The following is a 27,981-nucleotide window of genomic DNA, read 5'->3' as shown; positions in this document are numbered from 1 at the left end:
CAACACTAGTCGTAGACTTGTGTGTTGTGAGCTGTGTGGCTGCGCTATCTGTCAGATCATCTACTTGTCAAACAAAATGGCCGACATTTTCTTCGTCTTTCGTCATATAAATTAATATTATTCCAATATAACACAAAATATTCTAATGGCTTTTAACGTTGATCGATTAATTTAAAACGTGTTCATCGTTGTCTTCTTTGCTACTATAAACATGTCGTGGACTGCGAATACTGGACAATGGAACCCCGGCATTGCCATTACTCCAGATAATATGAATATGGGCTCGTATACTCCTGATCAATGGACAGCTATGCAACAGCAGAATTGGCAGCAATGGGCACAATGGCAGCAACAGTTTGCCCAGTGGCAGAGTCAGTATGGAGAGAAGGTGTGTTTCATTTACTATTGTATTTACCTACTTGACTTCTTAAACCTACAAGTCTGCAGCATATTAGTAATACTATTATTCCTATATACCTCTCCATCTGCCTGTCATATTATTAGCCATTTGTTAAAAGTACCAGTACCATGTCACTTGTTTCTAAAGATAACTTGGGCATCGTTATGAAAACTGGAACTAACCCACCCAACCTAACAGGTACCCAGTGAAATTATGCAATATAATCGTTTACCTTCTCTAAAAAATTTGAAAAAAGTAAAAAAAATTCAAAATACCTTGTTATCTTCTTGGTATCTACCAAGAAGATACCATGTTTTTAGGGTACCAAATTAAAAAAAAAGACTTTAAGGGCTAAATTGAGTCATGTCAAATACCTAGTAGACTTAAGAATGTTGCGCAAATAGGAAATATGATTCTGCTGTCAGAGTACCATAACCAAATAGAATTAAAAGCTAAATAAAATCATATTGCATAGTTTCTATAGGTTACTACCCTTAAAATTGTATAGCTGTTTATTTCCAATAGCTTTTTAATTTTTTTCTTACAGCAATAATCTAATTATCTCAAAAGTGACTTTGTGTTTGATAGTTAAGTCACTCTGTTTATTTTAAGTTAGAATATTTACAACAATAAGTAAAATATTATGTTTATTTATACATGGTGTACTATTAAGGTATATTTTATGGTAACTTGAGTAATCTTGCAAAGTTTAAAGTTAATTATAATAACACAAAGAGTATACACAGTCACACCCACTGAATATGAAAACCTTTATCCTTACCCTTTTTGAAGTGTTGACATAAAGTTGAAACTTTGCATGAATCTACCCAAGGGACTGTATTTTACCACTTTATATGTGTATGAGGAAAAAATTTACAGTTAGCTCTAGTGATTAGTGGTGATGTCTGACTTTGATGACAGTGAGGAATTGGTTGGCCCTGTGATCTCCGAAACTAAGTCAAAACTAAAAAAAAAAACAAAATATAGTTAATTGCAGAAAAACATATAAGCATATTGTTTAAATTGTATGCTTCGTCTTCACACAAGTTTAACTTTCACTTAACCGTTTTTAATCATATTGAAACTCAAAAATGTTTAGCAATGTGTAGTAACAAAGCAACTAAGAACCCACCACAAATTTTATAAAATTAATATACTGTGTAAAAAATTGTGCTATGTATAATATATGTAGGACATATTTTGAAATTCATAGACCATAGAAAATGTTCCAGTAAGTTTAGCTTGAAGCTGAGAATTTAATCAACTCAATTAAGCTGCATATTGTTTGTTTTAGTATGCAGAACAAATACAAGCAATGCAGTCTATAGGCGGTGCTGGCGGGATGATCGGCGCCATGCCGCCCCTGCCGGCCTCGGGGCCGCCCCCCGCGCCGCCGCCGCCCGACAATCCGCCACCGCCGGCCCCACATGAAAACAACCAGCCCCTCTTTCAGAAAACTACCGCACAGCCTTCACCCGTACCACCTCCCGGCAGGAATAACCTCGCACCCTATAACAACGCTACAGGTAATAATCAGAACTGGTCTTACGAGAGAGATCAACAACAGTCGCAACAGTCTGTCAACGCGGAAGCTCTGAAGAAGCTCGCCGAAGAGGAGCGCCTTTTTGATATTCAGTTTCAGAAATGGGAGGTGGAGATAGAGAAGTGGAGGCGAGAGAACGTTAATCACCCAGACAAGCAGGCGTACAAGGAATACGAGGCCAAATTCGAGTCGTGCCGGCAGCAGTTGCTGGAGCGGCGCGCGCAGATGAACCAAAAGAGGGCCAAACTGCTCAGCGGCGCGACCCCGGCCGCCGCTAACGCCGCTGTCAACACAGGTAATATATCCACGGCCATACCGCCTCCATTACAAAACAAAAGTAATTACAATATGCCCAATAATGCTCAATCACAAATTTACAATAATAAAACTGGCAATTATCAGGATATGAATGCTGCACAAAGCTATAATGATAAAAATATCCAAAGTCATAATTATCAGGACCAGAGGGGATCTAATTATCAACAGTATGATCAATCAAATTACAATAGAAATTCTACTGTGGATCCTCAGGACCGGTATGAGTCTTACGAGAATATGGAGGATTATTCTCAGCAGGTTTACGGGGAAGACTCTAATTCGTCATTTTTGCCGTCAACTACTGGTAAAGGCATACCAGGTTTAGATTTGGTGGTTGAAACTGATAAGGGTCCTGTGCAAGATGATGTTATTGACATTACTCAAGATCCACCACAAAATAAAGCTCCAGGAATGCCTGATTATTCTACAATATCTAAAGGTATAAATAACATTTTGGGTGATGAGAAACTAATGAATATACTGTCTACGATTCGGGGTCAAGCTACATCTGGTCCACCTCCATCTAATAATAATAATAATATCAATACTGGTCCAGCAAGTGCTGGTTTACAAAATGTGGGCAATCAGAGTTACAACAATCCACCACCTAACCTATGGGGCAGAAATAATGATAATAGTCAATGGAATAGAAACAATGAACAGAAGTTTGACAACAGGCAAATGCCTCCAAACAGGCAACAAGATTATAGGCAAAATCAGAATCAAAATTATTCAAATAAAAATCGAGATTATTATGGTGAACAAGAGGGGCAGGATCAATGGAATTACGGCGAGACGGGAAATTACGGCGATGATGGGAATTACGGTGATAGGGGGAATTATGACCAAGAGGGTTATGGTCAAGAAATGAATCAAAGAGCTGGGCCTCCACCTCGAGGGAATGTGCCTCCTAGGGGAAATGTACCCCCTCCTAGGGGAAATGTACCCCATCCTAGGGGAAATGTACCCCATTCGCGGGGAAATGACCCTCCGCTGGAAAATGGGCCAGCTCCTAGGCCATTGATGGACATTGATTTAAATAGAGATTTGCAAGATGACTACAACATGAGCGTGGCTCCGCCTCCACCGCCGGCTAGAAAACCCATGTGGGTTGAACAGCCATTGTTCACTCCATCTCTTATTGTGGAATATGAACACAAACCACTAAGACTGAAAGGTAATTACAAATATAAAATATGATTTATTTTTGCTAAATCTACAAAAAACTCAGAATATGTTTCTGTGTGACACCATCTTAAGATGGTTATTATTGTAATCCTAGGATCATTCGAAATGCGTTTATTAAAATGCTTCGTGTAAATTATTATTTGAGCAAGAATTTCAGGCGATATACTAGCGATGAAATTAAAATGATACAAATTAATTTAAAATTATATAAATGAATTTTAATTTGATGATTTCATACACCACTAGCTGCATCCCGGGGATTCGCTCCCGTGCGAATTTCGTGATAAAAAGTACCCTACGTATTCCAGCTTATATTATACCAGTGTACCAAATTCCATAACAATCCGTCCAGAAGATTTTACGTGAAAGAAAACACACACACATACATCCTCACAAACTTTCGCATTTATAATATTAGTAGGATAAGATTTGTTATAAACTGCAACAGATTTATTTTCTCTTTCTAGGTTTGCTATAATTTTTACTAAGATAAAACATTTTTCATGATTTTTTTATTATTATATACTTATAAATGCTTGTCTATTTCAGCTCGCGACTTTATAGAACCGGTCCATATGTTCGACTACAATCATCAATCAAAAGACGGCGAGACTAAAAAGAGAGATTTTGAAAAGGAAGTTGATGAAATGTTTGGCAGGAAGCCTAGGAATGATGATTTTGACAGATACTCTCGTGACCGCGACTATTATAGGCCTCCTGAACGTGAAGACGACAGGTATTCAAGGGATCTCTCCAGACAATTTGAAAGAAGGGCTCCTAGGGACGACCGGGATGACTATAGACCCAGAGTACCACCTAGAGATGATTACAATGATAGGAGATACCTGGATAATAGGTTACCTGAAAATAACAGATTTGACGATAGAAGACGCGATGAAAGAGACTTTAGGAATCATGATGAAAGAGATAATAGAAATCGTGACGAAAGAGATAGAAATCGTGATGACAGAGATAGAAATAGGAGAGATGACCCTTACAAAGACAGAGAAAGAGATAGCTTTAGAGATCGGGAGAGAGACAGAGACAGAGGACGGGATAACAGGGATAGGAATAGGGAAACGAGAAGAAGCAGAAGTCATGAGAGGGACAATCGCAAAAGGGCCCGGAGTAAAGAAAGTCCTATTAGTATTATAAGTGATGGATCAATTCATTCTAAGAAGTCAAAAGATTTTGATGATAAAAACCCTAGACAGCATATCGTAATGATAGACGATATATTGGAACCCCCAGGCCGGGATATGAGGCCTGCGAAAATTGTTATTATTCTTAGAGGTATGTACAGCAGTTTATATATCTATTTTATATGAGAGACACTCCTTTTATTATCGGACAATGTAATTTTGTATTTATTCTATGTAAAACTAGCTATTGCTCGCAGCTCCCGCGTGATAGCCCGTGTTCGAACCCAGAGTCATTAACTATATCAAATTTTATCAAAATTAGGTCAGCCATTAAGACTTGGAAAGCGTGACAGAAAGCCAGACATACTTTCGCATTTATGATGTTAAGTGTGTATAGTATGGAATGTTTATCCATGTTTCAAACATTATTCCACTTTAACAAAAAAAAAATTAATGTATGACTTGTATTGTTTATGATTTCAATTTTGCATTTCAATCATCTAAACTATTATTATAAACAGGTAAGCGTTTGTGAGTTTGTATGTTTCGAGGCGGGTAATCACCGAAACTACCGAACCGATGTAAAAAAATCTTTCACCATTAGAAAGGTACATAATCCAAGATTGCTATAGGCTATATTTTATATCAAAATTCCCACGGGTGCGAAGCCCTGGGCAACATCTAGTTTTTTTTATAAACAAATCTTAAACTTTTAGGTCCACCTGGCAGTGGAAAGTCATACTTAGCAAAGTTGATTCGAGACAGAGAAGCGGAATACGGCGGTACGGCTAGGATCATGTCCATAGATGACTACTTCATGCAAGAAGGAGAAATGGAGGAAACTGATCCTGCTACAGGAAAAATTGTTTGTATATTTGTAACTAGCTATTTTGTATGTTGTTTATATATATATATATATATATATATATATATATATATATATATATATATATATATATATATATAATATATATACATACAAGGATAATGAAATAAGAAGATTTTTCCGGTAAAGGTTATTATGTCACAGCTTGTGAGCTTTCTTTAATCCAATGGTGGCGTTAAAATAACAGTAGTGTCACTAGGCGACTAGATTTCGATACTTTTTAATCTTTTGACTTTTTAGGTTACGTTTTAATTTTCTATTTTCAGGTAAAGAAACCATCCCTAAAGTATGAGTACGATAGTAAATTGGAGGAAACGTATGTGAATTCTCTAAAACGTGCATTTAAGAGGAGTTGCACCGATGGTTACTTCTCGTTCTTAATTTACGATGCTGTCAACGACCACCTCAGGTGTTATGCCGACATTTGGAACTACGCCCGACAAAATGGTTTCCAGGTATTATTTTATATAAGTATATACTATATATATACTCTAATAATAGTTTATTCAATGAAATTACTAATTAAAAATTACCATCCGTCCAAATTTCCCAAGTTTTGCCCTATTTCAGAGGTGTACAATGGTTTTAAAAATAGTCCGGAGAAAACCCAAACATTTTTGCCTATTATTTTTTTTGCTGTTAAATGTTCAGCGTCCGAAAGAAAAACAAGTTTATTATGTTTTCGAGTAGTGAATAAGACGGGGCGAATTTTTTTTCATGACTTAAGTCATAAACAAATTCACGCATCTTTTTAAATAAATCCAATTTCCAGGCGTACGTATGTACCATGGAGTTGGACGCCAGCGTCTGCCACAAGCGCAACATCCACAATCGTTCTCTGGAGGACATCGAAGTGATCTCGGCGCGGTTCTTCCCGACCCCGCCACACCACATACAGCTCGACCCCACCACTCTGCTGCAGAGCGCCGCCATCACTGAAGTCCATATGGAAGACGTCGACGATGACGACGTCATTATGGAAGATGTTCAAGATGAGGTGAGCATTCCCAAGGAGAGACGTCAGGCGGCCGGTCGTAAAATCTCAGCCGAATCTTTAAGGTTATTTCTTACGTTGACCCCGGACCGGTCACAGCCCCGAACGCAACGGGATCGCGTGGAGATGAGAGAGAGTTGAGGTGAGGGGAGACAGGGGAAGAGAGGGTTATATACTTTGGATGGAATTGTGGAGCGGGGCGCTTTGTTGTAGAACAAAACTAGATAATGTATGAATTGATTTTTTCAATGGGCTTAATGAGACATCACGACGACATAATTGATGTACTGAAATGCAACTATGAACATGTGAGCGGATTAGCTGAACTTGCGCCAGCGCAAGCGCCGGACGGGTGATTGGTCCTCCCACTCTGGGACCACGCCATCTTTGCACCTTAATATATTCTCTTTGTCAAAATGGTGCTATTTGTAATCTATTTCACAATAGAAAACCTTGTATGTGTAGCTGTTATCTTAATAGTTATTGTCCGTCTGTCTTGTCTAGAATTATCAATTCTAATTTTACTGCGTGCATAACAGTTTGCAAAGTGTCATTAATTTGTACTGATAAACACATAAGTGAAATGTTTAAAAAGGTTAATTCATTTTTCGCCAGCGCAGTAAGATCTGAACAGAAACTCCTTTCGTGGAAGAAGTTTATAATTTAATTGTAGTTTAATTTGCAGTGATATTTATTTGATAAGATTGCATGTGTTCAAGATTACATGACAGTTTTATTTGGAGATGGGAGATTCAAAAAATGCTCCGTATGTTTTAGGGTAATTTATCTGCTTTAACATTCTAAATAACTGTTAGATTTTTGATGTCCCTTTAGTTAAGAATAGGGTAGGGTTAATACATTTTATTCCAGCATTGTAACTAAACACGTAAGGTGATGCTCCACCGCAGGTCGAAACAGTTTTTACATCGAAGTGGGAGAAAATGGACGACGCTGACAAACTAGGTAGGTTTATCGATAGTTTCCCATCACTATTTATTGTCGTTTTTAAGTTAACGTGGTGTCAGTGGGTGTTCGGATAAGCGGATTATGTTCGGCATTTTTTTAAAAGGTAAAATGTTTTTTTATTTGTTGTCTGCATCTTCGTATTTAGAACGCCGATAAATAATTTAATAAAAAAAATATTTCAAATTATTTAATTTAAAAAAATAAATAATTTAAAATAAACAATATTACAAGTTTCGTATATTTCCCTGCAGTGGAGCACCACTAAAATCTATCATAAATATTAAATAAATAATAAACACAAGTTTCGAATTTACTTTGGGGCTAACTCAATCTGTGTGATATTTAAAAAAATCGCTGTTGCCTGCGGCAAAAATCATACTAACTTTCACAAGCCTTGTGAAAGTATCATGAAAGGATTGATTTAAGAAAAATGTTTGCGATATCTCAAGTACACAACATTTTTGTAAAAGTAAAGGCCTGTATGCGTTTTTATTAGTATGTGCGAGTGTAAGTGCAGGTTTTAAGTGACTGGCACTAACTACTACAATTTTCAAAATTTGATCAGCAATGACTAACCGATTTTTGCATTTGTTATAGTAAAGTACATTGGAGTTTCTTTTTCAATCAAGGTTCACAAAATTGACATATGTAACACAGTATCGAGCATCACTACATAATAGTTTCGCTTCCCGCTGTCTGTCCCTATGTATGATTAGATCTTTAAAAATATGCAACGGATATTGATGCGGGTTCTTTTAATATAGTGATTCAAGAGGAAGGTTTATATGTATACAACATAACCTTGCATCCGTGCGTAGCCGCGGTGGGTCGCTAGTAATAGATAAGCTTAAAATAAGTATACATTTTGTATAGCAAGTGAGTAATGGTGCGGTTGCTTTGTTGCAGCGCGCCTCGACGGCACCAGCAAGCCGCTACGGCCGTCGCAGCTCTCCATGGAGGACTACCTACAGCTAGACGACTGGCAGCCGAGCAAGTCACAGCCGGGGAAGAAATCTGTAAGTATACTGTGTTTTTTGTTACGAGTTCCGGGCGCCACAGCCGAGAATTAATCCGATGATGAGAGAGACATCGTGTTTAAGTTTTTATGTTTATATCGCGGACGCGCGACTGTCATAGTTGTAATAATTAGGGCCTGTTTCAGAGCTTTCTGATTAAATATCATATTGCGATTTTTGCAATAGACAGCGTATATTAATCCTTTTGTAACTGTGAGACTGACTCGGGCGAAAAAGTTATCATTGTAGTAGTTCCAAAAGAATGTTCGTTCTAAATATTCTAATTGACGTTCAGCTTTGCGTTAAATAAACAAATAAATGAAAATTTATTTTATTACATGGGACTGTAATAAATTAAATAGATTGATTAATACCTATGTCTTCGTCGCTCTCAACTTTGAGATCTGGTTTAATGGAATGGATATTCTCGAGTGATGTGATATCTGTGATATGAAGTTTAAATATTTTTAAAGAAATTATCGCCTGTGTATCAAATATTTCATACATACTGAATATGATAATACGTTAATGCGTTGGCAAAAAAAAAAAATATTTTTGTGCGTAGCTTGTCCCTTAGCTGCAATGTTTATTTTTATCTCGCGTGAATTCGTTTGTTTTACGGATCATTTTGTGGTCTATTTCTTGTTCATTTCTATTTGCCTCCCAAGTCATTACGGACTACGTATTTCCGAAGTATATTTTGCGGCTCCTATTCGAGGACTAAAGTGTTGTTGGTCATTTGGTCCTTTGCATTTGATGTTCGTGTACAAATAAAATGATTTCGCGATTATCGGTTTTTACTATCGTTATTATTCGTAAATACAAATGACGAAAACCTATTTTATAGATTTTTTTGTCGTTATGTATAACTTTTTTATACATACTTTTTTATATTCTCAGGTGGACCTACTTTACCTTTTGTTTACTAACACTTTAATTTCACTAACAATTTGGTTCAAAGACTGCACAAAACTTAAACTTTATTGGAAACTTACGTCCTTGGTTACACATTTTTAAAAATGTATCGCGACTCATCTCCACTGGATTTTGTTTCAATTTAGATAATCTGCTTCGGCATTTTCGAGGCGATATCGTATCTTTTGCAATTATACATTTTGCGGTTGAAATTAAATCGAGAGCAGACCCTTTTGGGCGCCTACTCTTGTCAAACCTTTTTATTATATATAAATTTGTCATTTGTTACAAAGAGGTAAGTTGACATAATCTTATGAAGATCTAGTGGCAGTGGGTTTCATCGCTTGTAATTATGACAGGTACGCTGGGCGGACATAGAAGAGAGAAGGCAGCAGGAGAAGATGCGAGCGATCGGATTCGTCGTCGGTCAAACTGATTGGAATCGTATGACAGACCCTACTATGGGCTCTAGTGCGCTTACGCAAACCAAGTATATAGAACGCGTCAGGCGCACTTAGGATTTATATTCTGCTTCTGTTATCGTTTATTACAAAGTCAACTTCGTGCCCGTGATACGCTTGTGTTTTTTTTTCTATATTTATCCAATGACGCTGACGCGATGTCATTTCTTTAAAAATAGACGAATACTAGTTATTAAACGGTTTTTTTTCAATACAATGTACGTACATAGTTGGTGTATATGACATTAATTCACTATTATAGTACCTAGCATGATTGAATTTGTTTTCACAGTACTGGACCAAAAACGATGATTGGTTTTTATAATGACATACCGGTAGGTATGTCATTGAAAATGACAGTCGTCGGTTATTTCGGTTCGGTCGGACCTGCGATGCTGATGGCAACATGAAGTTGAACGCGGCGCAGTTGACGGCCTGTGACATCTTAAATCTCGATTTTGCCTCGAGCACACTTTCTAGTTCAATAGTTAGAAACATTTAGGTATAATGTGATTACTTTAGTAATATTCATATATTTTTTGTTAGGAATACGTGTTCCTAAAAGTTACAAGTGACATATTATATTTTCCTTATAATAATTAATACCTTGTTCTTAAAATCGTAATTTTGTAACCAGTACATTTTACCTTTTTTTCATTAATTGCAGAATAAAATATTTGCCCGCAATATTTCTTCTATTTAACAGTGGAAATTTCTTCACAATTGGAGTACATTAGTCATGTATTACATTAGCTAGGATTTATGTTTTAGGACTAAGATCTGTTTTATCCCTTGTCAAGATAAACTGAAGTCATACGAATTTCAATAGCTAACGTACGACGTAGGCCATCTTTTCCACATTTATCCTTTGTTAGATATGTAAAATGAATGGCCTCGTGTGCTGAAAGTTGTATATATTTTATAAACTAATAGCAATAAATACATTTATAGTTTCTTTGTTTTATTATTTAACAATTTTTTTATTTATAATCCATCGCGCTAACAAATCCACCGAAATCCAAGGTTTTGTTGCTGTAACTTTGGTATGTATTCCGAAGTTTGAGGCTGCCTTTTGGTGGTTCTGCTGTGTTGATTTTCGTCAACTTTTCCACGACACCGTCAGTGATTTTATTGTCGTTCGATTCGATGCGTTTATCGACGTGCGTCAGTCCGGATTTGTCCAGTTTTTGGACGTCGGACTTTTTGAGTAACGTTTCACCTTCTCTGCCGCCGGTGACAATCATGATCTGTGGGGTGTTCATGGCCGTCATGTGGTCTTTGATGCACTGCTCCAGAATGTGCAGGAAGAAGAGGAAAGCCAGCAAGGTGAGCGCAGACATGGCCGCGCTGCTTTTGTGATGGCCGCCTCCTCCGCCATGGCCTCCGTAGCTACTGAAAAAAAAAAGTAACGCATCTGCTGTTATTATTTTTAGCAGTTGAAATTTGGTTTATTTTTGTGGATAACAAAAAACGTTTCGGTATGACTGGACGCATATTGCGTGTTCCTCATCCGCCATTTGTATGTGATTGTCGTCGATATCGCGCTGTGTGCTATTACAATTATAACACATCTAAATAAATATAATACAATATCCATGGATCTAAATTCATACAGAGGTTTTCTTCTTTTGAAGACTGATGGAAACTTACTATTTATGTATGACTTCGTGTTCATGCACATGATGCGGCACGGTTGCGGGTGGCTCATATCCGTAAAACAGTTGTTCTTGACCTGGAGCGCCGTATTCCGAGAATCTGGAAGAAGTGATATATCGGCATTTAATTAATCTTCAAAATTTGAACATTTTCGAAATATTTATTTATTAAACTTTATCTTTCCAAACAAAAACATATTTCAAAATAAATTGTGGTCTTATTGCTAAAAGCATTCTCTATCTGCTAGCTAAGGATTTACTACGCGGCCTAAACCACTGTGCAAAGTTAATACCCAACTAATTTACTTATTATCTTAACGTTAAAACGAGATCATTCTTCTGCCCCTGAAGTTAAACATTGTGGGAAAAGTTATGATCCGTATTTATTTATGTAAAAAATATTTTTTGGCAAGTAATTTTATCCAAATCCGAAGATAATGCGTTAATGACAGCCTCATTTTATCCTGCAAAGGGTATAACTTAACGACTTAACTTAAAATTAAACGATGCAGTAATATGTATGGTATGTACGATACTCATGCTCGAGCCCTTCAGTATTTGTATGGCTACTAGCTAATTTAACCATATGGTTTATTTAATTAATTACTTCTAATATTTATTACTTACTATCGGCCCGAAATTCTCTTGTGTAAATCCATATAATTATAACACTATTTATAAAAAAAAACACGCTCCAAAATCTGTTGCGAAATCTAGATCTAAGCATACATAGGGACAGATAGCGGGAAGCGATTTTGTTTGTACGACTGCGCAACTAAAAAGTTGCAGATACCAGAAACTATCGTACGTAGCCAGGACAGATTTTGCGAACTTAGATAACGTTTTATAATCTGGCTAATTGTACCTGATAAATCTGTAATAAAATATTTCATCTATTTCAAGTTGAGACTGGGTCAATCCACATACCGGTGCCACCATCACATTTTTATCAATTTCCTGTAGTCAATAGCGAAAACTAAAAAAAATACTACAGGAGATTATGCTACACTATATAATTCGTTGATTTTATTAGAAAGTATTATACTCGTATTCTATTGGACACAGTTGCCATAATGTACTAAAAAGAAATTGCCACCGAAATTCTTGTCGTAAATTATTGTGACTAGATTTTGTATAATGGAAACTGTAAAACTAAATAAAACCTATAAATAAAGGTTAATTCAGGGAAATTTCGCGGTTTGATTTTAAACATTTGCTGCGGACACACTGTTTATCGAATGTAGCATAAACTCATGTGATATATTTTTTTTATTGATATCATTTTTTTTTTGTTAAAATTGATATCAATTTGCTGGCGCTAGTGAGCAGGGAGCGCCATCATTAAGGCTTTTTAATTAACCGGATTTGTTAACTCACCTTTCCATAAGCTGTTTCCCCGCACCCATTTGTGATAACAGTTTGTCTAACGTCATCCTGTCACAGAAATCAAGGTCTGACTACAATGTTTGAGAGTGGGTAATGTGGATATGTCGCGCACCGTACATCCTATGCTCTAGTTGGCGCGAGATGTCATGAGATGTAGCGGTTTTTACCGCTGCCTGAGTGGAAGGTTGACAACCTATGAACCATTAATTTGATTAAATTTACTACACCAGAAAGAGTTTGATCACTAAGATCGTGTGTAAATTATGTGATTGGTGTTATTCGCCTAAGGTTATCTCGATGATATTGACTAATATGTATGTCTTTATATTTATTCTAATAACCAATAAGTTTTTGATTTAAGTCGATGTGGTTTTGTATCTACCAATTCATTTGAATCAATAATTTTACTATTTCATGAACGAACTACTTGTTTGTGGGATGGAAGAGCGAATGAAATAATTGTTTTGAAAATATTTCTTTTATTTTTATTTCACAACAATCACATACACACAGGACGTCCTCAATCATACAATTCACACATTAAATATACAATACTAACTATTAGGCGATACAAACAGTTAGTTATTCATATCACACAGAATTATTTTTACATCAGTCGTTAATTATTCGAAAACTGGCGGAATTGTTAATTGTTTATACTTACACAAAATACAAACAAAATGCCAATAAATTAAAATTCATTAATTTGGAAGGATTCACTGGACGGGAACATTTATTGGGTATATTTAATATTTGTTTTCCTACTTATTAACTTCTAAAATAAGTTAAATAAATAAATAATTTAAATAAATTAAAACACTAGGTTCGACGCGCTCTTAACCGATGGGATAAGTTTTGAGCACAGCGTGCCTAAGATTAAGGCACTTACAGAATTATACCCTTGACTACTGAATTTCGTTTCGATGCAAACAAAATTTAGTAAGCTGAAATTTTGACTAATGTAACTTCTCACTCGGTCCAAATCACTAGTTGGAAAGTTGTTTCCAATGGTTTGGTGTTGAAATATTGCTGCTATCGATGTAACTTCAAAATGTGGGGATGGTTTGGCGATGGGTTAGCTGGCCCTTAGACTTCGTTGCATTGGAGGTACATCTGGCGACAGTCGATGCCCGAGCGACCCAGACGGCCAGCTTCGGTAAACTGCTCGAAGGTACCGCTTGATTGCCTCTCCATCACGAAGCTTGCTGCGTATCTGTCAAATAATTTTTTGTTATTTGTTGATGTACTATTCGTGAAATAAATTTAACTGTTGTAACAATTTTTATACGTGACGTAAAGTATAACTTTCATTACCGGGTCAATGGAAGAGTCTTATGCCTCTTATTAAATTTTTACGTAAAACTAAAAAAGTTATGCGTATGTATATTATTATTGGCAAAATAACATGGTAATTGGGCGGTCCGTGTTGTGAACAAATTTCGAATTTCAGTTAGGTACATTTGCGAAGATTTTAACTTAACGACTGGAACAATTTAAAAGAAAATCATTATCATCAAGTCCTCCCTGATGTATCCGTTAAAGACGAATCTTGATGTCTCGCGAAACCAAACTTGGTTTTCGAAACGCCTTCACAAACATCGCACCCAAAAAGAAAATACTAACGTTCCAAGTTGGCAGAAGACACTCTTAGGGCCGATGTCGCTGGAGCACTCAAGGTTTGCGTCGCACACGTATTTCTGCAGACACTTGTCGTCGTTGGTGCCGAAGGACCTCACGTAAGTCTTCATCATGGCGATGCCTGCCAACGCCGCGTCGCTCACTGAGTCCTTGCGTCCGATGGAGCGCGCGGCCAGGGACCGGTGGGAGAAGGAAGTCTTCAGGGCGTCCAGAAGGTTCACCACGATGTTGATGAACTGCAACGAAGCAATGTTACATTTACTCACAAGTAGTGAATAAATCTTCATTGAAGCCATTTACGGTGTTTAAACGAGTGGCTTTGGATTGAGGTGATGGATTTCCTGTTCAGTTATTAAACGTTGTAAATGTCCAGATAATTTTAATACACGCAATTAAAAATGTAGTTCAATCATAACTGCAGAATAAAATAGTTTTATTTCAAAACTATGTTGTATTAATGATAGGAAATCTCACATCAACACAAATTTAGCCACCTGATTTTTTTATCTGCCAAGCAGGCAAATAGGCATACCACCCAAGTGGGTGGTATGCCATGTAAGATGGTCACCACAGCCTATGGACGCCTGCAAAGCCAGAAGTTTCAAGAGCGTTGCCGACTTTGTGGCCTTTTTTCGGTCATTATTAATATAACTTTGAATATCATCCCAAGAAATCTTACATCTAAAGTTACCTGCCGATTTAGTTAAGTTATCTGCGCATTAAAAAGAAGAAGGGACAGGGCGCATACCTCTCCAGCCTGTTTTGCCATGGAGGCGACCTGGTCGGGGTCTTTCGTACCGAGCACCGTCGACAGTACCGCAGCCAATATACCCTGAAGCAAGCCAGAAGCGACACCGTCTCCGTAACCAATTTTTACTATTTACACTCCAAATTCGGGAGCACCTCAAAGAAATACAATTTTAAGATTTTTGAAGTATTATTATTTTTGGACATCTCTATGAGGTCTCCCAACAACGTGAAGCATATTATTTCGTGTGAATTAAAAGGTTTTTCTAAACTACTCAATGGATCTAGTACCTGTTACATGTGAAGGTAAACTAAGTGCTTTACACTATCGGAGTGACAAATCTATTTATCTACATAAATTAATGTTAGTACAGCAATACGGATATGAAAATTTGTTTGTACATTTGTTTTTGTCTTTTATCGAAAACTATCGATGTTGTAAGGAGTTGATACGTACCTGCATTGGAGAGGAACCGTTGTCAACTTTGTCGATGCCGTCGCTTGAAGGTCCTCCTCCGAGGATTGCTGTCAAGATCTTGAGGCCCATGGAGAAGAGGTTAGCCCAGGGTGAGGGGGACGCGTCGGTGTCGATGTTATCACTCTTGTTGGGGCCGGTCGCTCCCGTGTTGAAGATCATCTGCATTAACATTCCTGGAAATAATAATTCACTAATGTATTGCATCGTTATGTTTATTAGTTGACTAATTTCGACGGCATTATTAAATTTATTTTAATCTAAAAGATAGCGAACTTCATTTCCTCGTTTTTTCTCTAATGTTATTATGTTATACGGAAATTTATGAACCGAGTCCAAATCGTGGCACGAAAGATACCGCGCATGTTGCCAGAGAAAGATTTCAAGTAAAATTAAAACTCGCACTTTGAGTTGAGTGAAGTTTGCATTTTGCGACGCAGTGCTCTTGTTGTCAACATTAAAATTTATCATTTTATTTTAAGAGACACACACTAAGCACAAATCGTGCATCGTATATTTAAAAATACGGTTTAAATTACCAAGCACATTGGACCAGGAGAAGCCGCTATCCGAGATTGAGTTGGTTTGTATGTCGTCGAGGTCGTCAAGGGCGACTTTCTTGAGCGCGTTGGATTTCTCCGCGAATTTACGCTCCTGCGCAACTTGCTCCGGCTGATGCACAGGCAAAGTGTTGCTGTAGTACTGTGGTTGGTTCTGTGTCCTTACGTTACTCGTAGCCTGAAAATAAAAAGAAATTGTCATGCAGTCTTTTTCTTAAAAATTATAAAATTTTGGTTTACATGATTTCAAAATGTACGTATGACTCTTCTTACATTTAATTTTTTTCAGTCAAAGTCAACATCGACTAAAATTAGATTTTTAATGTTTTATAAAAATACGGAGCAAGGTTAACATAATCGAGCAAACAACTATATCCCAACATATTCTCATGGAATTGTATGTTGGGTTGGGAGCCTCATCTAATCTTTTTGAAAATATTGCTTTACTTAGATTATAATATTTAAACTCACGAATTCATGACATCTTCCACTCAATACTTTAACATTGGTGAACATGTTATTGCTATAGTAAGTGCGAGATTTTCTATTCACCGCTTCAATATTATGGATGGAAAGTGGCCTTCCCAGAAAAGGAACAACAGCAAACCAACAAATGTGTAGGGTACCTATTTAGGTACACTATACATTTTAGTCTGTTCTTTATGCTTATTTACCTGTGAGATTAACGGGAGGTGTTGCTGTGGGTACGCCAGCGTGTGGAGGATGGTGGATGAGCTGATGAGCGCCAGCAGCGCCCAGCTTGTGACCTTCGGATGCATCTGGAATGGAGGAAAATCAACCGTAAGTATAAGAGTGTAAGTTCGACACTCTGATTTGGAACCACTTCATTTCGATAATAAAAATGAAGTGTGAACTGTAAAATGGCATTAATTCATGTGTAGCTAAAACAACGACACTGCACTTTTCTCATGTTTACAACCGTGTTTTTTTAGGATTAGACCTTGTACAAAGTAATGCTTATAAATAAAATTTTCCGTAGCAACTCCGGTGTGTCGAATTGATGTGACTCAGGTCTTGTACTTGAAAATGTCTCTCTTGTCTAAACAGTTAACATTGCGCAACACACATGTTAATCTTGAACCATACGCGATCAATTACCTAACTAAATAGACTTTCTTCTAATTTAATTGTGCTCTCGCGCCGGTCGCGTCGATTAGAAAGTACTCTGATGAGTGAATCTCGCAAATTGATCGCGCCGGTTGGAAAGCAACTCCTGCGCATTTTTACGAGGATGTTGGGCTAATTGGAGGAAGTCTTTAGAGTAATTGCTGATGGATGTGGCGATTGAACTGTCTCGTGACTAATGGAAATTAATTGGAAGATTCCATGCTAGAGAGATTTGTGTAATTGCGTCAGAAAGCAGCGATTTTTACTATTTGTGTGCTTTATATGGTATCGGTGCAAATATAGTTATATTCTGCAGATTTTCCTCTGCACGATATCTTCTGAAAAATTACGACGCGTGTTTACGTTCCTTCAAAGTTATAAGTCGAAAGACAGCTTACATCAAGTTTGATTTATTTTATTCGAACTACGGACAGATTACTTGAACGGCTGTGGCGATTTTTGATGATAAGTACCTATTGGCGTTGACGAATACTAGTCATCAGCGTTTTTTATAAAAACCCTATTAGCGCTTCCAAACAACGGTTTATTCAGCGTATAAGTATATAATATCCTGGTACGTTTTGTTGAAGAAATCTTGAAAATTATGCCGAACTACTCTGTGGTCAGAGCTTTGCGCATGCGCAGCTCATTCCGTCCACCGGCCTTCAAGCTGTACGTTCAACATAAAAAAAATATAAATCCACTTGATATTGCATCAGTGGATTTATACCGTTACTGCATCCATTAAGAGGCTTCACTTGCACCTATCCGGTACAAAAGTGTGTTAGTTGTGAGTTGTATCCGACCCCGATCTGTGACCGGGTCGCCGCTAACTGTAGTTCGGATGTCGCCTCTCGCACCTGTTTAATAAGGTGCTAGTTATATAAATTGTTGTAAATTTATTTAAATGACCCGTAGTCACGACCGCGGACGCTCCACTTTCTTCGGAAATATTTAACACTTGCTTCTTTTCGCCGTATTCGTAACAGTTGCGTCACGATCACGACGCACAAAGTTTACAACTGGATTATTTGTTGACATAGACAACTATAAAGTGGCGTTATCTATATACAAATATTTACTTTATTTATAAAGTAGTTGTGTTTATCTTCTTTTCGAAAGCTTTTACAGTCGTATTTATGTTAAAAAATTGCATATTAAAAATCGAATCTTCATTGTATAAAATTATAAGTAACTACATTGAAATAAGTTAAGTTTACACAGTGTACTTCCAACATAGAACCTTGTTACTCAGCGACAAATAGCCGCAGTTTCCGTGCACAGTATGTAGTGACACAGTCCGTTTTCTTATGTTACTCAGAAGAAAATTACAAACGTACCTACATATCAAGTTGCGCCGGCGGCGGCGCACCGAAGCCTACAGTGCCAAGATTCCGGAGAAATTTGTCGTTGAATCGCCATTACTTGTTTTAATACTGCGGTTTTGGCAAACGCAATATTTCTTGTATTATTTTTTTTGACATTTCTACTTAGGTAATTTTAGATTTATAATAGACATATATCGCCATGAAAATAAAAATAATTATTCTTTGCTTCCATTATTTCCTGCGCCCTTTAATATTTGTGACCTTATCTTTGGTTTATATTAAGAACATAATTTCGAATTAAAAACCTTCGTTTTTATTTTAATTTAAAAACTTCGCTTCACTGTTGTGTACAAGCAAAGTTGTTCTGAAAGTTTGTTTTTATAGATAATTTAAAGTAAACGAAACAGCAATTAATGTTACGTCCAAGTTTTTCCAAAATAACAATGCGACATTCGTCTACGGAATGGCGTGACAATCGTAGTGAGAGAAAGCGGGAAGTGGTTTGGAAAGGCACGTCGGAAAAGCAATATGAGTATTATGAATAATTCTCGACCGATGTTATGAGTGTCGAACCATTCACAAGCTAAGTGCGAATCTCAAAGTAAGTAACTGAATGGAACATTTAGATGTATTTCCTAAACCATACTCGTATTTGTGACAATTTAGAGCGCATATTTTTGTTGTTCGAAAAGTGTATGTATCCATACTTACCAGTATGGATGCTATTGGGTCCTGTTATCAACTATCATTTTATCTCGTCTATGCGTGAATATTTTAATAGATTACTATTTAATTTTTAATATTTCAACTACATGGTCGTAATTTGCAACCAGCTTTCTTCAAGTGCTGGTTCGTCAGCTTTGTACCATTGTCAGTGTTAACCAGGGGTTCCGTTAACATGATGGGTTCCCTAATACCGTGAACATAAATTATGTAATTGTCCAAAGAAACATTGCTTTTCATAGGTTCATAAATACATCTGTCGCCTACCTTTATCATAGAGAGAATAGAGTCACCTCTTCTAATGGTAACTTTATATCTATTTCTTCGATTAATTTTGTTCGTCTTATCATGCTGAAAATATATTCCACCTAACTTTCCTTCAGTATTTCTTTTACCATTTAAGACCAAACACCCTTTTCACAGTGTACCTAATAACTTCATTTCATATATCTACGATAAAAAATATTATTATTACAAGTGCAATTTCTAATCAACTTTCCTCAAGGGCTGGTCCGTCACGTTTCGCGGGGTGCTATCGTTCGCGTGACCCACTGACCCTGGAGCTGGTGCAATAACCTGAGACTTCACTTTCGTTTGAGGCGGATCTGCTATTCCCAACCTACATCGGTTACCGCAGTATATGCACAAACGCTATAAATATTATTACCTTGGTTGTTGCCGTATTCTTGTATCAACATATTAGAGCCAGTTAGAAGTAAATGAGCAAATTACTTTTTTTTAATAGCCTGATACAATACACCCGTAGCTCAGCTATGGCCACACCTTTTTCTTCCATTCCAACAGTAAATGACAATGATAACAATCACACACAAAGTGACGGCATTACTCTGTTAAACCAACTTTGTTTTCGTTAATTAACAAGATCGTGTTAATTATTCTTGGTCTGAAGCTCTCATAATACTTAATTTAACATTTGCTGGTTTAATTACTTCATTAGTATAAGTTTCAAGAGTTCATTACACTACACAACTTCGATTCGAAAAAACAGAATGAATATTATTAATAATAAAAATATGACATAGGTATTGCTATGGACATTTTGTTAAGAACAAGTCAAATAGGAATATCGTTTGATTCCTCGTCATTTCGCACATTTGCACCGTTTCACCCAGAAAATCGCACTTTCTAAGCAAGTCTATGATAAAACAATTTATTTGCAATATATAATAGCGTTTATACAGAAGTTAGTATAATTACGTTGCGTGGTATTGCAGAACGTTGACTTAAATGATACACGGTGAAAGTCACCAGTGCAAGGTTTACGTTTTTCTAATTTCGGAGGACAAGTCCACATGATCAGCACCGCTTTCATCGGAAATTCACCGTGGAAAGAATAGTTTCTCCCACAATTTTCATCTCTCCGCTGACGTTTCTATATGCAGAGGAGCATGGGGAAACTATGACACGGGAAAGTGACTCGTGATTGAAGATCCTATTGCTCTTTGTTTGATAAAGTAATTATATCTCATCGTTTCTCCTTTTTCATTTGTCTAGTTTTTCTAAAATAACAGTAGGTACCTATGAATGTTGTCATTTCCAACCCTATATGAATATTATTAAACTTATTATTAAAATAAACAAGGTAATTAATGTATTTAAGACAAAGTAGAATTTAGACAAACTGTTTCATAGTGACGATATTACAAGTTTTTATAAAATTTAATTGATAAGATTGTATCAATAGATCTTTATTCATTTGAGTGCTAAATTACCTACAATTTTAGCCATCAAATCTTCTACAATGTGTTTGTTATTATTTATCCGGTTATAGTGTTGAACGGCCCGGTATTTTTGGTTGATTTTCGCCGCTACACGACCGGTCCAGCGCGCGCTTTCTAAAACCATCCACGGGTTCTGTGCGTGGTCTGATGCGGATGTGGACGCGCGCTACGTTTTCATTGCTACTGTTATGTGTTATGTTCTGTCTTTATTTTGTTTATTGTTATTTTTAATATATTACCACACGTTGTTAGCGTTAATTACTTATTGTTTTACGTTACGTATGTATAAGAATCTGTTGCGTTTACTAAAAAAATTCATCGTTTGAAGTTTAATACCTTTGTAGCACACTGTACAGTGCATCGCCATTTCGGAAGTTACAGGATATTTAACGCATGGATTTATGGCGTTTTTATTAATCTAGCAAAAAACCATTAATTGCCCTTTAATTACCTACGCTGTTGCACCATGTGGTTGTACGCCATTAGGCTTGTGTCTAAGCGTGACAAGTTAACTAATCATATAAAATATGTGCGCGAGTTGTTTCCGAAAGATATTTAATTATATATACAAATTGTATTCGAGTCTAATTCAAGAGGTGAAAACACAAAGATTATTTTCGGATGTCAAACACCTTTCCGGTTTAATTTTGTGATAATATCGTCGGATTTTTTTTATTTTCAATGTAAACTGTGCACTTGAACCAACAGAATGGTGCTCTATTATGTATGTGATACGCCGGTAAGTTCTGAAGCGTCCACGTGCTACATCTTATACAAGAACCACCGTTAACCCGGCCTCGCAGATCGATCTTACGGTACACTTGATGCACATGTCCAATTTGTGCCACACCACTACTTACTTTACGAATCCGACGATGGTAGCTCTTTAGCTGTAATGTGATGTTCTAGATGATCGTCATAGATCATGTTAATTTATCAGAAATGATACTATCACATCGCCGTGATAAGTTTGCTATTTTATTGATACATGTCCAATTTGTACAACAGTAGGCCTACCATCAACTTTTACAGAACATTTCCAATGTAACTCAGTTCAATTTAGGAACCTAAAATGAATCGCATTCAAACAAAAAATTAAGTCTATGGTACGAATTTGCGATGCAGTTCAGTTTAGGCCGTAAAGTGGATCGCGTTAAGAGATGATAGTAAGCCCCCAGAACATTCCTACAGCTTTTTAGCTGTGATGAATACCGGATGACTGGATTTAGGTGCCTCGTTTGGTACATTATTATCCAACAGCACATGAACCTATCAAAGAAGAACATAATATGTAAGAATTTATCAGGTATTTAAATTACTTATTGTAAATAGATCTCTAGACTTGTGGTCGATAGTTGTTCGAGTGATTCAATCAAACCGTAACTGTCTCGAGCGTTTCTTTTAGGTATATTAATTAATGCACGTAAAATGTTTTTGATTGTACGATTTGAATTTAAATTGACATGATAACTACTCTCAGCTCTTAATTAATATAACACCCCTGTTAACTTCAATAACTTTAATATTGGAAATAATTTAATATTGGTCATCATCATCACCATCAACATCGTCATAATCATAATTAATATATAAATTTAACGATATCATAGCCAATCTTATTTTACCGAGGCAGTGTATAATTTTCTTTTTAAATCGACTCGGTTACCCAACGCGGTGACGAGATACGAGATTCCTCTCGCCGACGACTTTCACTTTAAAGTTTTTTGGACATGAGTTACTTACTGCCGGCGTATCCGACTGGATGACATTAATCACGATTCTGAACTCACTTTTGTTATTGTTCCGCTTTTGTTTTGTAACATTTAATTATCCTTTTACAATTTCACCTGTTTTGATGAAGATAATGGTGTAATCTTTGATTAATTTCTGCAGTGAAATGTTATTTATTAATTTGATCTTGAGTTTTGATTATGCGGCTTTTGACCGCTTTCAATATTTAGTTATGCCTTTTTGTTTTTGAAGATTTCTAGTACTCTGTTAATAATGAAGTACGAGTAGGTACATCCCAGCCTCAAATCCGCTTTATAATGTATATACCTATGATGCAAATTAATCCAAATAATCCTAAAACCAATAAACACATTTAACCATCAAGTGATTGATGCGAAATGCGTAATTTTCCACGTGCATACAAGTATTTCGTTCCAGCTAAAACCTAGTAGCGAGAAACTACAAGTCCGGGCTTGGCACGCAAGCGGCGACTAGCGCTGGCTGACCATTCCGACCGCAGCTTTCCACGCCACTTTCGACACTCGCACGTTTCAAGATTTTTAATTACTAAACCTGTCACTGGTAACATAACCAGCGTTTTGTTTACCCGTCTAGATGTTAAGAAAGTTCCCTACGTACTTGGAGATGTTTATGATAAATAATTTGACGCAATTGATTGCTTTCTAAATTCTGTAAATGTCAATGATCACATAATTGAAGATGGAGCGTGGGCTCACACTGATACCACCATTGTTCGTGTATCTGTTTTAGAATGCGGTGGTTTAGTAGTTGGAACAAAAAGGTGAAATCTATAACGTCTAATTTGATTTATGTATGCACATCGATACGTAGAAAGAATGCACCATGAATAAATTCTGTGAAAATTTATGATGGGTTAATTTTTTAGAGACCAATATTAATAGACCGGTAACTATTGAATTGTTGTGCTCTATTTGTTTGATCGACGCGTAAACTGCAAGGAAATCAACCATATCCAAGACATACAAAACTCTATATTTAAGTAATAATACCTACAAGGAATCTCGTTGAGGAATCTCGTCCTTATTGTTATACGGAGTTACGAAATGTTTTGACTGGAACCATGACCAATACAAACTTGGCATAACAATTTCACATTTTAGAAAGTGAAGGTTCTTATTTACATGAGTTGAGATGCGCTCGCTGATGGCTTCTCAAATGCCGTGAAATTTCATATCGTTTGCCACGTTTGCCGGCAATACTAATGACAATGTATTGCCTAAGTGTTATTTGTACTATTAGTTAAATCTGTCAGTGTAATAGAGTTGTTATTGTTGTAAATTACGTTTCCTATAATGTTTATTCTTGCTATTAGTTCATACACATTAAATTGTGGAAGAGAATAGTGTGATATTCAGAGTTTTTTGTTGTATTGATGAAGCAATAGGGTGAGCTAGCTATTGGTTTCTGAGAAATGTGCTTTTACTTATTACAAATTAGTACTTGTTTTAAAGGTATTATTTATTACAATACTTAATATTGAATTAATATAAAACGCATTTTATGAATATGATATTTAATTAATAACATTATTGTGACTGAAAAATGTCAAAAGGCAGGTACGGTTTTCAGTCACTATTGGTGATCACTATAAAATGTTGTCTTCATTTGAATCCAACTATTGTCAAAAATTACAGCAATTTAGGAACACGGGTGCTTTCACAATAATTTCAAAATTAGCACTTCCGAATCAAATAATAACACACCATCACAAACCACGAAAAATTTCTCAAAAACCAGGTCGCTTCCGAAGTCACTGATATTAGGGTAGGTCAGGTCACCCGATCACTTCCCAAGTCACGCACTTATCACTGAGTCCCAAATCTTACCTTTGATATGTCTGGAACGGGAATCACAAATCACTAACACTTGGAGTCACTGGGGAAAGTGCGTGGAGCCGTCACGAAAGTCTCACTTGCAATGAGCGTCGCGCCTTGAACTTCACTATATATATAGCTTGACCCAGATACTGCTGGCGGTTAACTGTGCTATCCGTCTGTATGTCTGTCCAACCTGTTCATCCCGTTGTTTGGGCCGATCCCTTTGGACCTTGTCAAGGACACCGGCCCACCTGTCTTACTACACATCCTTGAATGTAATTTACGTCTGATATTGTTATCGGTATCTTCTCATACTGAAGAGTACCTACGGCATTGCGAAATGCTAGTTTTTTTGAGAATTATTATTTCAATTAGATTATAAGGTGAAAAGCATTTTTTGAGTAAATTAATTGTGATTTGATCCTTAAGAAACATCTGGTAACGCTACTTCAAGTTTCGGTTGTATTGATAAGGGCTAAATGGCTCGTTAGACATAGGTGCATAAGACATTTAAGATTCTATATTTTCTTATAGAGATTAGTGTCATGCTCATAAGAAACCTGATATGGAATTATTGTAATGAGTTCATCAAATTTGTGATCATGTATGTGGTATTGCAAGTCAGATGAAATCACTAGCTCACTTCATTTACCATCCCGCATGATAGATATTTATAACTAAGTACAGTTCAGAATAAAGGATGACCTTTCAACAATGCTGCATATGCATTTATGATCTTTAATTTTACAATTCAAGTCGATATTCCTTCATTTTCTTATATATTAGATTTTTAAAGCAATTTAATTGATATCAATTTTTAAAGCAATTTAATTGATATCCATTTTTAAAGCAATTTATTTGATATCAATATAATTAACTTTTTTATTTATACCCTCTCAATTTGTTACAGGTACTTGAAGAAAAACTACTTTGCAATATAAGGTAAGGTTTTTTTAAAGGTAAGTTTTCCGAATTCGGGCGGCACTTCAGATCATAACACAATAGGTATTGTATGTAACCATTGTGCCTTGTTGATTCTTGTATCAAGAAGCTTTCGGAATACATAAGTAGATCTAACATGTTTAAAGCTCTAATTCAGTATCAGAAATCAGCAAATGAAATCAGTGCATATTTGCATCAATAATTTCCTTCTTCTTTGTATATTGTATGTAGATTGTGAGAATTTCTGATCAGATTTTTGTTATAGAACCTATTAGTGTTCTCGATCCCAAAAACGTGTGTCAAAAAGCGTATTTTACTATGACTCTAAAGCTCTATTTACTACAGCCATTAGTCACCCATTAGCTCTTCATTATCACCGGCATTAAGTAATTTCTTAGCTTACAACAGGTATCTGAACTCAATCCGTCTGCAAACAAAGTTGATGAGAGATTTCTCTGACAGCCTATTATAAAACAAACGCTAATTTACTCTATAAGAAGTAAATTAATGGAGTTCCCGGAAATCCCAAGCCGGCTCATGGTAAGGCACACAAATCAATTCACACGCCAATTGGCTGCCTACAGCCATGCTTTGCGGGAGGAGACGCAACTGCTTCCAAAACTGGATACCCAAAAACAGTTATTAGAAATAGTTCTCTTAAAAATTTTCCTTCTGTTTGTCATGTATAGTTAGTTTATTTGCAATGTTACAGATCTCCCGCCCGTCCGTACGTATAGACGAAGACGGTCAATTATACGGATCAATTTCAATATCTAGGCACTACGTGCGCTTCTAGGAGCGCCGTCTGAGCTGGTACGGCCACGTCTTTCGCAAATTGTCAAATTACATAGGGAATAGATGCCTGGCCGTGAGGTTTCCTATAAGCTCTTTCTTCCTAATCTTGTATAGTATAAAAGAGTATAGAGTATAGTAAAAAGGAGTGGTCTATATCGATCTCTTTAGATTTATCCTATTTCTGAGCGAGAAAGGATTTCCTCCACGTTTTCAACCTCCTCAAGGTTGAAAACCTTCATTAAAATCTGATAGGTGATCGAGGCGTCGGTTTCATTTTCTACATAATTGGTTATTTTTTGTTGTATTTTATTATGGAAGGTTGGCGGTTTGACATCTCATCTCACTTCACAATAAACTGTATAGTAAACATTGTCTTAATTGTGATCTCGAAGACCTTCGAACGCCTGAATAACGGCGACGCGTTTTACCCATTACACGTGCGACAGGAATGCGATTTTATTGTAACCACAACCACTCCAGTTTGAGAGCCAGTGGTAATAATTGCACGTGATAACTGTGTTAACTGCTGAGCCCAATACGTCCGGAACCGCAGATCTGTGGCCATTCAGCTGATCACGCTAACTCCGTTAAATCAAACGGTATGAAGCATTTCATTACTAGGGAAACTGTTTTCTTTATTGTCGAGAGCGATATCCTCCGAATTGTGTATTTTCTTCCGGTCTTATCGTTTTCTTTTAACTTTTCGGCCTTTGATTACAAAAATTGCCACACGTGGAATTTTGCGATCATCATTACCTCCGCCACAAAAGGATTCGAAAAATCCTGAAACAAAACAATTAGCTTTCTTTCATATTTAGATACAAATTTTGATTTACAGTTCTAAGTAAATTTATTTTTTTAATATTGTTATTTTATTTTACAGGAACCAAGAAGCCATGTATGTAAGTGTTTTAATTTACGTATAATATTTTTATAATTTATTGTTAGACATGTGAGATTTTATTAAATAAGTGATTAATTAATTCAAATCATTACCTTGTTTTATTTATTTTCAAACTAATACACTTGATACATCTCAATAAAAATATGAATTACTAAGTATAGTTAGTAATATTTATTACTTAATTCGCTCAAGTTTTGTAATTATAATAAAAAGTTCATTAATGCTGATATTTATTCCACTATAGTAAAAAACGTTTGATTGTATACTTAAGCGAATCAATTGACCATACATAAGCAAATAAGTATATTTGTTTAAAAAGTAATAGTTATGTATTAGTAATAACACACAGCGCATCACATCTCTGTTCTTTATTTTTGTTGTGCAAAACTATAAAAAAAACAGCAGTTTTGGATGACAAAGAAATGAGAGAAGAGACTGTCTGTGCCCAAGAGGATAACTGATAGCAGAGTCAGCTGAATGCTGTTTTGTTATAAATTGTACAATACAAATACTCTATTGCACTAAATAAAAATACAATA

General features: G+C 36.3%; 3 protein-coding genes across 10 annotated transcripts; 1 reads left to right on the top strand and 2 right to left on the bottom strand.

Moving 5' to 3' along the window:
- The first annotated feature begins 47 nt into the window (after positions 1 to 47).
- Positions 48 to 27,530, top strand: LOC128674040 (YLP motif-containing protein 1-like). Of its 5 annotated transcripts, none has more exons than XM_053752310.2 (9): positions 48 to 388; positions 1,695 to 3,438; positions 3,999 to 4,742; positions 5,308 to 5,456; positions 5,744 to 5,932; positions 6,250 to 6,474; positions 7,380 to 7,434; positions 8,344 to 8,453; positions 25,712 to 27,530. In XM_053752310.2, exons 1-9 carry the CDS (start codon positions 212 to 214, stop codon positions 25,745 to 25,747), a joined length of 3,429 nt encoding a protein of 1,142 aa, XP_053608285.1. In that variant the 5' UTR covers positions 48 to 211; the 3' UTR covers positions 25,748 to 27,530. The 5 variants fall into 5 exon arrangements, with proteins under 5 accessions (XP_053608285.1, XP_053608287.1, XP_053608284.1 ...); XM_053752309.2 differs by lacking the exon at positions 25,712 to 27,530 and adding an exon at positions 9,728 to 10,783 and having other exon boundaries at positions 49 to 388; XM_053752313.2 differs by lacking the exon at positions 25,712 to 27,530 and adding an exon at positions 9,728 to 10,783 and having other exon boundaries at positions 50 to 388; positions 1,695 to 2,238.
- On the bottom strand, positions 10,789 to 12,991 carry LOC128674046 (uncharacterized protein). 3 transcript variants are annotated; one of them, XM_053752321.1, is made up of 3 exons: positions 12,862 to 12,991; positions 11,480 to 11,584; positions 10,789 to 11,218 (listed from the first exon to the last, which is right to left on the bottom strand). In XM_053752321.1, exons 1-3 carry the CDS (start codon positions 12,915 to 12,917, stop codon positions 10,810 to 10,812), a joined length of 570 nt encoding a protein of 189 aa, XP_053608296.1. In that variant the 5' UTR covers positions 12,918 to 12,991; the 3' UTR covers positions 10,789 to 10,809. The 3 variants fall into 3 exon arrangements, with proteins under 3 accessions (XP_053608296.1, XP_053608295.1, XP_053608297.1); XM_053752320.2 differs by having other exon boundaries at positions 10,789 to 11,221; positions 12,862 to 12,989; XM_053752322.2 differs by having other exon boundaries at positions 10,789 to 11,243; positions 12,862 to 12,985.
- Positions 13,343 to 24,927, bottom strand: LOC128674041 (uncharacterized protein). 2 transcript variants are annotated; one of them, XM_053752314.2, is made up of 7 exons: positions 24,811 to 24,927; positions 16,965 to 17,069; positions 16,270 to 16,468; positions 15,713 to 15,906; positions 15,257 to 15,340; positions 14,494 to 14,744; positions 13,343 to 14,083 (listed from the first exon to the last, which is right to left on the bottom strand). In XM_053752314.2, the coding sequence occupies exons 2-7, from the start codon at positions 17,067 to 17,069 to the stop codon at positions 13,957 to 13,959; spliced, it is 960 nt and encodes a 319-aa protein (XP_053608289.1). In that variant the 5' UTR covers positions 24,811 to 24,927; the 3' UTR covers positions 13,343 to 13,956. The 2 variants fall into 2 exon arrangements, with proteins under 2 accessions (XP_053608289.1, XP_053608290.1); XM_053752315.2 differs by lacking the exon at positions 15,257 to 15,340.
- Positions 27,531 to 27,981: the final 451 nt, after the last annotated feature.

The sequence above is a fragment of the Plodia interpunctella genome, chromosome 12, assembly GCF_027563975.2.
Source record: "Plodia interpunctella isolate USDA-ARS_2022_Savannah chromosome 12, ilPloInte3.2, whole genome shotgun sequence".
NCBI lineage: Eukaryota > Metazoa > Arthropoda > Insecta > Lepidoptera > Pyralidae > Plodia > Plodia interpunctella.
Note: the sequence above shows the minus strand (reverse complement) of the source record. Positions and strands in the feature narration are given on the sequence as shown.